General features: G+C 42.6%; 1 protein-coding gene across 8 annotated transcripts in view; it reads right to left on the bottom strand.

The window, feature by feature from the left end:
• Nucleotides 1–12,177, bottom strand: part of ST3GAL3 (ST3 beta-galactoside alpha-2,3-sialyltransferase 3) — a 224,543-nt gene that overhangs the window by 92,343 nt on the left and 120,023 nt on the right. For all 8 annotated transcript variants that reach the window (XM_015091928.3, XM_027968878.2, XM_042247079.2 and 5 more), the window contains one exon: nt 9,544–9,586. In XM_015091928.3, coding sequence (XP_014947414.1) covers nt 9,544–9,586 — 43 coding nt within the window. The remainder of the gene's footprint in view (nt 1–9,543; nt 9,587–12,177) is intronic.

Genomic DNA, 12,177 nt, shown 5'->3' with positions numbered 1-12,177 from the left:
ATGCTTGCTCCTTGGAAGGCAAGTGATGACAAATCTAGACAGTGTATTAAAAAGCAGAGACATCACTTTGCCAACAAAGGTCCATACAGTCAAAACTATGGTATTTCCAGTAGTCATGTATGGATGTGACAGTTGGACCATAAAGAAGGCTGAGCACAGAAGAACTGATGTTTTCAAACTGTGGTGCTAGAGAAGACTCTTGAGAGTCCTTTGCACTGCAAGAACAAACCAGTCAATCCTAAAGAAAATCAACCCTAAATATTCATTGGAAGGACTGTTGCTGAAGCTGAAGCTCCAATACTTTGGCCAACTGATGCAGAGCTGACTCACTGAAAAAGACCCTGATGCTAGGGAAGGCTGAAGGCAAAAAGAGAAGGGGTGGCAGATGATAGGATGGTTAGATAGCATCACTGCCTCCATGGATATGAATCTGAGCAAATTCCAGGAGACAGTGGAGGACAGATGAGCCTGGCAGGCTGCAGCCCACGGGGGTCACAAAGAGTCAGACACGACTTAGGACTGAATAACAACAATAAGACATGAGACTGGATAAAGTCATCTGAGTGGCTGTTTTGAGGAACAGGTAACACAGAAAGTACCTAGTATGGCCCTGGGTATATAGTAGGTGCTCAATAAACACTACATCCTTGCAGCCATAGGGAATTTGGCAGTCTGTTCTGGAAATAGTAAGCTATGCCTCAACATGTGTTTTAGACTACCCCATGTTTATAGGTCTTTCTTGATTGGTTTGGTTTTCACAAGCCTTTGGGAGTTAAAAGTTGTTGGTTTTGGCTTCCATATCCTTGTATCTTCACACAGAATTCCTTATGAAATGAGGCTGAACATTAAAGCCTCCATGCTCTTGCCCACATGGCAACCATAAAACCCCACACTGTGGCAGCAGACAGGAGCTTTCCCAGATCACACACCCACACCCAGCTGAAACAGATGACACTTCCATTTAATTAAATCAGCGTTCAGAAGGCTGACATCAGCTTAGGAAAAACACACCTGGACACCAGGCTCTGGCGCCTTCACGGCTCCAGATGGCTCTTGTCTCCGCTGGACTGATGGGCACATTCCCGGCTCCTGGTGTCATGTTCCTCATAACTGAGACTGAGATTTCCTCAGGGTTCTGTCCGAGGGCTCTGCGTCCAGATACTGGCAGGCCTCACTCCCTCTGTTTTGTTGAGTCTTTGCTAAAATCTACCTTTCAAGGAGGCTTGCCCTGACTATCCCATTTAAATGTGCAGTCTCTTCTCCAGCATTGTCTTCTGCTCTATCTTCTATCCACAGCACTCATCACCTTCCAAGATACTGAAAAGCTTGTTGATCACACTTTCCATTTACTGACCACCTGTTCACTGGTATATCCACAGATCACAGAAGACTGCTGACACATAGTAGCTACTTAAGAAGCTGTGAATGAATGAGAAAGCGCTTCTCTCTTCTCTCGATGTCTGGGCACAGCCTGTAACCCTGAACCCTGTCCTAGGACTCTCCACTTGGCACGGTAGATTCCTTTTGGAGAACCCCATGTCTCTCCAGGGGCCAGACTTGAAACTTCTGGAGGTATCATCCAACTGGGCTGCAGCTGAGTGCATGGAGCAGCCTGAGTGCCCAACCTCCAGGGAACACACATTCTTGGACAATTCTTGGACAACTTTGAGGCCAACAAAACCCAACTTGCCACACTCACATCCTGTTATTTACTCCCTCAATGCCACCCTCATCAGTTTTTTTGTGCTCAAGTCACTGCTCTCTGCTTCTTCTCCTTGGTCCAGCCTCTCACTTCTCTCCCCCATCACCACACTATAACTCACCATTGTCTCCCATAAAGCCTTGTTTCCTTACAGCCTCAACTTCCTCAGTGAATGTTCCTTCCATCTTCTAATTTCATAGAAACCTGGGTCTCCCCTGAAAACACCATTTCCTCTACAGCCTTGTGATGGAGGCAGCTCTTTCTTCTATACCCTATGCATCTGAAGATCCCTCATATCCTCTTTGTACTCCATTTATGCTTCTGAGTCACCTGTATGTCATCTTTCTTTAAAAAAAAAACAAAAAACAAAGGGACTTCCCTGGCGGTCCAGTGGCTAAGACTCCATGCTCCCAAGGCAAGGGGCCCAGGTTTGATCCCTGGTCAGGAACTAGATCCCACATGCCGCAACAAAGACCCGGCACAGCCAAATAAATAAATAAATAAATATAAACCAAAATGAAAACCTGTTCATTGCTCATACTATCCAGAAGTACTACTATCTTCCCTCCCCTGCTGTTCTCATTTACTCTCTCCCGCTTCACTTAAACTTCAGCTCACAACACATCCTTTCCAACCAAGCCTGTAAGGTTGTTCATGTGGCTTAGTATTTTCAGTTTTATCCCGATAACAAACCATACAGTACTCAAGAAATATTTGCTAAGTGAACAAGTGAAGAAATGAAGCCTGGGGCATAAAGCAGGAGGCAAGCTGAGGTTCAGGTCTCATTTTGGGGTTATATCCTTCCCAGGTTAACAGACACTGATAAGGGTACAGCATAGGTTGCATCTCAACTTTGGGTGATTACTTTTATCCCCACTTTATAGTAGGAAACAGGCAAGCACTTAAATAACTTGCTGAAGATTAGTAAGATGTGGAACGGGGCTTTAAAAATCCACATCTGATTCCACAGTCCACATTTTTAACCTCCAAAAAATACTGCCCTCCTGAAGAATACAGCTTGCTGTTAAAGGGAAAGATCTTGTACAGCTCTATAAGTATTCTGAATAATTTTCATAGTCCTAACAAGTGATTTTGTCATAAAGACACAAGCAGCAGGGAATTCTCAAAGGAAACAGAAACCAATTATTACACAAACATATAATTAAAAGAATAAAGACAAAAAAAAAAATCCAAGATAACTTTCCAGGTTTTTGAAGTATCATTTGATAGAGAGGTATTTTAAATGTATTTGTAATAAACAGCTTACCCTTGAACAACAAGGTGGTTAGCGGTGCTGACCCTCTACACAGTCAAAATCTGCACATATAAATCTGCATATAACCACATATGTGGTTCCTCCATCCACGATTCTGTGTGCTCCAATTCATACAATCACAGATTGTATAGTACTGAACTGTGTACTGTTGAATAAAATCCACATATAAGTGGATGCACTTCAATTCAAGGGTCAACTGCAATAGAATTTCAAGAATAAAAAACACCTGGGGTGGAGAGGCAATTCCCATGCAGATATATCTACGCTGCATTCTCAGTGACGGGCCAGCATGTATGATTTGTGAGCCAAATCTGACCCACTATCTGTTTCTGTGAGATGAGAATGTCTTTTACATTTTTAATGGTTGGTTTAAAAATTAGAAGATAATACTTAATGACATAAAATAACATTAATTTAAAATTTCAGTGTCCATTAATAAACAATTTTGTTAGAATACAGCTAAGCCATACTCATCTGTAGGTGCTATCTATGGTTGCTTCCACAACATATCAGCAGAGACAGGTGTGACAGAGACAGCAAAACTCCCAAAACTCAGAGATATTGACATCTGACTCTACAAAAAGAGCTGGCCAATCTTGTTATAGGTCACTTCCTCTGACTTAGCTTCCAGCTCACTAATCCTGTCTTTAGTTGTATCTAATCTGCTGCTAGTTGTATCTAATCCAACGCAGTACTTGGATGCAATCTCAAAAACAACAGAATGATTTCTGTTCGTTTCCAAGGCAAACCATTCAATATCACGGTAATCCAAGCCTATGCCCCAACCAGTAATGCTGAGGAAGCTGAAGTTGAACGGTTCTATGAAGATCTACAAGACCTTTTAGAACTAACACCCCAAAAAGATGTCCTTTCATTATAGGGGACTGGAATGCAAAAGTAGGAAGTCAAGAAATACCTGGAGTAACAGGCAAATTTGGCCTTGGAATATGGAATGAAGCAGGGCAAAGGCTAATAGAGTTTTGCCAAAAGAACACACTGGTCAAGTAAACACCCTCTTCCAACAACACAAGAGAAGACTCTACATATGGACATCACCAGATGGTCAATACCGAAATCAGATTGACTATATTCTTTGCAGCCAAAGATAGAGAAGCTCTACACAGTCAGCAAAAACAACACCAGGAGCTGACTGTGGCTGAGATCATGAACTCCTTATTGCCAAATTCAGACTTAAATTGAAGAAAGTAGGGAAAACCGCTAGACCATTCAGGTATGACCTAAATCAAATCCCTTATGATTATACAGTGGAAGTGAGAAATAGATTTAAGGGACTAGATCTGATAGACTGCTTGATGGACTGTGGATGGAGGTTCGTGACATTGTACAGTAGACAGGGATCAAGACCATCCCCATGGAAAAGAAATGCAAAAAAGCAAAATGGTTGTCTGGAAATGCTTGTCTTTTCACAGCTTACAAATAGCTGTGAAAAGAAGAGAAGCGAAAAGCAAAGGAGAAAAGGAAAGATATAACCATATGAATGTAGAGTTCCAAAGAATAACAAAGAGAGATAAGAAAGCCTTCCTCAGCGATCAATGGAAAGAAACAGAGGAAAACAACAGAATGGGAAAGACTAGAGATCTCTTCAAGAAAATTAGAGATACCAAGGGAACATTTCATGCAAAGATAGACTCAATAAAGGACAGAAATGATATGGACCTAACAGAAGCAGAAGATATTAAGAAGAGGTGGAAAGAATACATGGAAGAACTGTACAAAAAAGATCTTCATGACCCAGATAATCACGATGGTGTGATCACTTATCTAGAGCCAGACATCCTGGAATGTGAAGTCAAGTGGGCCTTACAAAGCATCACTACGAACAAAGCTAGGGGAGGTGATGGCATTCCAGTGGAGCTGTTTCAAATCCTGAAAGATGATGCTGTGAAAGTGCTGCACTCAATATGCCAGCAAATTTTGAAACCTCAGCAGTGGCCAGAGGACTGGAAAAGGTCAGTTTTCATTCCAATCCCAGAGAAAGGCAATGCTAAAGAATGCTCAAACTACCACACAACTGCACGCATCTCACACGCTGATAAAGTAATGCTCAAAATTCTCCAACCCAGGCTTCAGCAATACATAAACTGTGAACTTCCAGATGTTCAAGCTGGTTTTAGAAAAGGCAGAGGAACCAGAGATCAAAATGCCAGCATCCGCTGGATCATGGAAAAAGCAAGAGACTTCCAGGAAAACATCTATTTCTGCTTTATTGACTATGCGAAAGCCTTTGACTGTGGGGATCACAATAAACTGTGGAAAATTCTGAAATACCAGATGGGAATACCAGACCACCTGACCTGCCTCTTGAGAAACCTGCATGCAGGTCAGGAAGCAACAGTTAGAACTGGACATGCAACAACAGACTAGTTCCAAATAGGAAAAGGAATATGTCAAGGCTGAATATTGTCACCCTGCTTATTTAACTTCTATGCAGAATACATCATGAGAAACGCTGCGCTGGAGGAAGCACAAGCTGGAATCAAGATTGCCAGGAGAAATATCAATCACCTCAGATATGCAGATGACACCACCCTTATGCAGAAAGTGAAGAGGAACTAAAAGCCTCTTGATGAAAGTGAAAGAGGAGACTGAAAAAGTTGGCTTAAAGCTCAACATTCAGAAAACTAAGATCATGGCATCCGGTCCAATCACTTCATGGGAAATAGATGGGGAAACAGTGGAAACAGTGTCAGACTTTATTTTTCGGGGCTCCAAAATCACTGCAGATGGTGACTGCAGCCATGAAATTAAAAGACACTTTCTCCTTGGAAGGAAAGTTATGACCAACCTAGATAGCATATTCAAAAGCAGAGACATTACCCTGCCATCTAGTCAAGGCTATGGTTTTCCAGTGGTCCTGTATGGATATGAGAGTTGGACTGTGAAGAAAGCTGAGTGCCAAAGAATTGATGCTTTTGAACTGTGGTGCTGGAGGAGACACTTGAGAGTCCCTTGGACTGCAAGGAGATCCAACCAGTCCCTTCTAAAGGAAATCAGTCCTGGGTGTTCATTGGAAGGACTGATGCTGAAGCTGAAACTCCAATACTTTGGCCACCTCACGAGGAGAGTTGACTCACTGGAAAAGACTCTGATGCTGGGAGGGATTGGGGGCAGTAGGAGAAGGGGACAACAGAGGATGAGATGGCTGGACGGCATCACCGACTCGATGGGACATGAGTTTGAATGAACTCTGGGTGTTGGTGATGGACAGAGAAGCCTGGTGTGCTGCGATTCATGGGGTCACAGAGTCGGACATGACTGAGCAACTGAACTGAACTGAATCTGATGCTAAATACACCTACTGAGGTTTTAATTTTGGTCACTGTATTTTTCAATTCTGTCTTTCTAATCTAATCCTTTGCTTTTTATAGTTCCCTATTACATGTATGAATGCTTGCGCTCAATTGCTCAGTCATGTCCAGATCTTTCCAACCCCATGGACTGTAGCCTGCCAGGCTCCTCCGTCCATGGAATATTTTAGGTAAGAATGTTGGAGCAGGTTGCCATTTCCTTCTCCAAGGGATTGTCCCAACCCAGGGATCGAACCTGCTGTCTTGTGTCTCTGGCATTGGCAGGCAGATTCTTTACCATTGCACCATGTGGGCAGCCCCTGTTACATGTACAGTCCAATCTTATCTTTATTTCCTTAAATACAGAGTATCTAATTACTTTATAAACTGTGTCTGGTAGCTCCAATTTCGGAAGTCCTTGTGGGTCCCCCTCTGTCGTCTGTTGCTGTTCATGGTCCTCTCTAAAGAAGTCTTATTTCCTTGTGTGCTTAGTTATTTTTTCCTGTGAGCTGTTCATTTCCTTGAAAAGTTATCCATGAGAAATTCCTGTCTTCCTCCAGAGAGGGATTGCATTTGCTTCTGCCAGAAGCTTGGAGGCATGGCCAGTCTGGAGTGCCTTAGACCGAGTTCACAGCTTGAGGTTTTGTGGACCAGCTGAGTGATGAGAGCCCAGGCTGTGAATATCAACTGTTTCCTCTTTATCGACTTATTGCCCTAATCCACTTAGAGCTCTGGCAGCCTCTCCTGCAGTCCTGGCTTAGGGGCACAGTTTTAGTTCTAGTTTATCCTTATGTTGAATGCTTTGGGGTTCCAGTTCAATGCAGAAAGGATCAAAAGATGGAAAATGTCGAAGTTAGTAGACTTGGGGGTGAGAATGAGAAAGTTTACCACTTAATCAGAGTTTAAGAAGAACAGTAGAGAGAGAGGAATGGGGCAGAGGCAATATTTAAAGAAGATAATGGCTGAAAAATTTTCAGAACACACGAATTCTTATAGGGTAGAAGCTAAATGAATCCAATCAAGATAAATAAGAAATTTCTATATTTGCATATTTACTCATAGAACTCTTTTTTTTATTCTTCATAAAAACCTGAGGAGATGGGTATTATTATTCATGTTTTTGATAAGGGAAAATTGTGATTCATAGAGCTAAAATGAATTATCTAAGGTTATATTATCCTAAGCAGAAGGGGTGGAATTCAAATCCAGTTCTGATCCAAGCTCAGGTCCTTTCCTATGCATCAGAAATGGAACACAACACAGCAGAGAAAGACTTCGTAAGGGGAGGTCTGGATATTTCTAAGCAATTACCTCTGAAAACCAGAATCCTTAACTTGGAAATTTCTCCCTGGAACAGATAAAATCCTTTCCCATGTGTCTGTGTTTTGTTCTGAAGATAACATTGGATTAGAAAAGCCTTTTCAGTAAGAGGCAGGAAAGCTGGAGCTTGTACCTTAAACTCTGAGGTAAATCTAATAAACCCAAGCCAATTCCCCAGGCTAAAGACCAAGCTGACTCTAATGGTTTATAGAACCGGCCAGTTACACAAAAGAAAGCTGTACAAGAGCCTACCACGTACCACCCAACTGTCAGAACAGCAGGGCAAGTGTCCTCCAATTCCCACTTCTCACACTGCTGAAGACAGCTTAAATACTGTAGTTAACACGTCCTGGATACCATGTCTTTTGTTCATCAGTGTGATTTGACTTGGTAAATTACTACATCTCTTCCATTCTGATGGCATTTCACTTGCTTATAGCTTATGCTTGATTTGTTTTTTGCCCAGAGCACTAAATTAAGGATTTTCTAAGGGTGAAGCCTGTGGATTCCTAGCATTATCAAGCCCCATTCCCTGGATGGTAACATGCAGCTGACAACTCTACACTAGCTTGGTAGACAGAACAGACCATTCTTCCCTTGCGGCTGCCTCCATGATGTATAAAAGCTGGGAGAACAGCAGCACCTGAACTCATGGTGTGAGGCACCAGAACCAAGAGGCCAGATGCCAGGAACAGGGGCTACATGCCAGACCATTCAGTGGGGAAGCCAAATAACCCTGGGCTGGTGTCTTGCGTGAGGGTGCAGCCATCACCATCAGAAGCAGCTGTGGTCAAGGCCTCAAGCAGGAGAGGAAAGGAAGGAGACACAATTCTGATCTTTCTCACCTGTCTGGTACAGGACAGGGGCAAGGGTGTATGAAGATGACTAACCACAGCAAGGAGCCACAGACAGTTCTGCAACACCGGCCATGTGAGAGGGCCTCGACAGGGCATGAACAGAGGGGTAGAGCCCAGTTTCCAGGCAGCCAGTCTAATGAGGGAGGTACACAGGCACCTGTCATCACGCAGTCACACAGCCATCCATGCAGCCGTGCGTTCAGTGTGGACTTAGCGTTTAACAAACATATGCCGGCACTGCCCCGGTGCTCAGGAGGCCAAGAGGGCCAGAACAGGGAAGGATTCTGAAAGAATGAGATACTTATTTGAAAATCCCTGTAAATTCACCATTTCTGTACAGTTCTTACAACCCTGTCAAGTCCTCATGTTACAGGTGAAACTGAGGCTCGGAGTGGTTAAGTGGTCTGCCCTAAATCACAAAGAAAGTAAATGGCAATCTGGGATTTGAACCAAGCATGGCCTGGCTCTGAGCCTGCACTCTTGATAAATGAATAACTATTACACTTAATTATAGTATAATGAAATAATGGGTATCAGAGATAGAAAATTCACAGGAAGAGGAAGAAGAGACAATAAATTCTGTATAGGAAGGAGGTAGTTCTTAAGTTTTCCTACTGGACAAACAGTGAAAGGGGATTTGAGACATGGATAACAAATATATACAAGGATAGAGGGAAAGCCAGGATCTACCTGTTGGAGAGAGACAGGAGCTAAAGCCAGGAGGAAACCTGAGCACAGAAGGCTTTGCATGCCTGGCTGCGAAGCGTCTTGAAAGCTTTGCACTGTCTCCTGCCATGGTTTAGTCAGCCTCCACTCTGCAGCTGAAGCCTTTCCTCCTTGTCCTTCAAACTCCAGTGGGGTGTGGCAGGGGGAGGTGCACACTCCTTCTGTAATCAGCTCCCTGTGCCAGCCAAATCTAAGGCCTTATATTTGCACCCACAGACTGCAACATGCTCTAAGCTTCAGCTGACAGACAGAGGACAGAGGCCCCAGGAGTGAAGAGAGCTGGCCCCTTGAGGCTGGCCTCCAGCTCTCACAGATCTCTATCACAAAGTCAAGGAACTGGGTCATTCTACTCACAGTTTAGAATCCAACTTCAGGAGGAAGCCCAATCGATCATATTCTGAAAGAGAAAAATAAAGAAGAAAGTGTCACTGATGTCAAGTCACGGCAGACAGTAGCAGATGCATTCCCTAACAGAGTCCTAGATCACCGGGGCAGACAGATGCTTCTAGATCTAAAGACAAAAACTGCAAGTAAATTTAAGTCACCAAAGTCTTGCTGAACGCCTGTCTTATGAAGGACCAGGTTCAATGCTAGGCATTTCCCAGGCCATATGGGCCAACCACTGTCATGCTGACATATAACTGTCTTCCTGTTTAAATGTGGTACTTGAAACTGAAATTTAGTAAGACGAAAAAATGGGCCCCTTGAAGAATTAAGAGGGTCAGTAAGCAACCTCTGCTTCCTCTAAGCTCTTAAGATTTACGCTGCATATACAATAGAATATTAAACAGCCATAAAAAGGAACAAAATAGTGCCATATGCAGAGAGGGGGATGGACCTAGAGATGGTCATACAGAGTGAAGAAAGTCAGAAAGAGAAAAATATCATATGTTAACACATGGATGTAGAATCTAGAAAAATGGTATGGATGCTCTTCTTTGCAAAGCAGAAACAGAGACACAGACGTAGAGAACAAAAGTATGGATACCAAAGTGGGAGGTGGTGAGGTGGTGGGATGGTGGGATGGATTGGGAGATTGGGATTCACATACATATACTACTATGTGTAAATAGATAACTAATGAGAACCTACTGGGTAGCACAGGGAACTCTACCCAGTGCTTAGGGAAGGAAATCCAAAAAAGAGGGGATATATGTACACATTTGGCCAAAATTCACTTTGCTGTATAGCAAAAACTGGCATATTTTTAAAGCAACTATACTCCAATTTTTTTTAAAAAAGATTTATACTGAATCAGTTACGTTAACTATGGGGTGAAAATATGGCAGCCAAGGGATCTTCAAATTCACAGCAATGATTCACTCCATGACAGTCACAAAGCAGTAAAAGATCTGATTTCATAAAGGATAGGAAATTTAAAATGAAATCTAAAACCAAATTGGCAATATGTTTGCAACAAATGGTAAGTCATGAATATTGTACTTAATTTCTCTACATTTTGCCTCATTCTAAAACAAAGTTAAAGCAGTTTTACAAAGTACAAGATTTTAAAAAGGAAAAAAATCTTTTAAAAATCTTGTAGGCCAAAGGAGAAAAAAGCAAAGGAAAAACCAATAAAAAGCAGCCAGGATGGAAATACTAAAGAGTGCATGTCCTAAGGTTTTATGGGCTTGCTGGGAGAGGATTACAGATATATCCCCAAGATTTCTCACAGATAAAACTAAACACAAAGCACTGTTATAATGGTTTATAGTGTCCATAAAATAAACCAGGAGAATCCCAGATCTTCTTAATACTAAGATTTTAGGGAAGTTTCCTCTGGGTCCTCAAAGATATTTGTATAAAAAGATGATAAGGAGTGTCATATAATTGCTTGTTTTATATAGCTTTGTCGATGAGTGCTAAGTGTGTGTGTGTGTGTGTGTGTGTGTGTGTGTGTGTGCGTGTGTGTGTAGAACGGCTAAATTAAAATAAGGTGGCCTAGGAATGTATTGGGTTGACCAAAAAGTTCATTGGGACTTCCCATAATATCTTATTGGAAAACCCGAATGACCTTTTTGGCCAACTCAATAGCTCGAAGTTGGCCTAGCTTAATCTGAGGATAAAACAGAATACCAAGCCTAAACAACTGTTTGGAAAAGGCTAAGCAGCACATAGCTTTCAAAGAACTTCATCTTTAATAAGCAGTTCAGTTCAGTCGCTCAGTCGTGTTCAACTCTTTGTGACCCCATGGACTGCAGCATGCCAGGCTTCCCTGTCCATCACCAACTCCTGGAGCTTGCTCAAGTTCATGCCCATCGAGTTGGTGATGCCATCCAATCATCTCATCCTTTGTCATCCCCTTCTCCTCCTGCCTTCAATCTTTCCCAGCATTAGGGTCTTTCCCAATGAGTTAGTTCTTCGCATCAGTTGGCCAAAGTATTGGAGCTTCAGCTTCAGGATCAGTCCTTCCAATGAATATTCAGGATTCATTTGCTTTAGGATTGATTGGTTTGATCTCCTTACAGTCCAAGGGACTCTCAAGAGTCTTCTCTAACACCACAGTTCAAAAGTATCAATTCTTCGGCACTCAGCTTTCTTTATGGTCCAACTCTCACATCCATACATGAGCAAGGAGTGGCCAAAAGAGGGAAATTACACACACTGATAACCTCACAAGAGCCACTCTGCAAGGCCAATTAAGGCCAGACTGTACACTTTCATACGCAGCTGAGCTACAGAGAGAGTCATTCATCTTCTTAAAACTGAAGATGTACCAACTAGGACACACAACTATACAGGAGACTTGCCTCCCAAGAGAATTTTGCTGTTCTTGTTCAGTGGCTAAGTCATGTCCAACTCTTTCTGATCCCATGGACTGCAAAATGCTAGGCTTCCCTGTCCTCATTCTCTTGCAGAGTTTGCTCAAATTCGTGTCCATTGAATTGGTGATGCTGTCTAACCAACTCATCCTCTGTCGCCCCCTTCTGCTTTGCCTTCAGTCTTTCCCAGCATTAGGGTCTTTTCCAATGAGTCAGCTCTTTGCAT

The sequence above is a fragment of the Ovis aries genome, chromosome 1, assembly GCF_016772045.2.
Source record: "Ovis aries strain OAR_USU_Benz2616 breed Rambouillet chromosome 1, ARS-UI_Ramb_v3.0, whole genome shotgun sequence".
NCBI classification, from domain to species: domain Eukaryota; kingdom Metazoa; phylum Chordata; class Mammalia; order Artiodactyla; family Bovidae; genus Ovis; species Ovis aries.
Note: the sequence above shows the minus strand (reverse complement) of the source record. Positions and strands in the feature narration are given on the sequence as shown.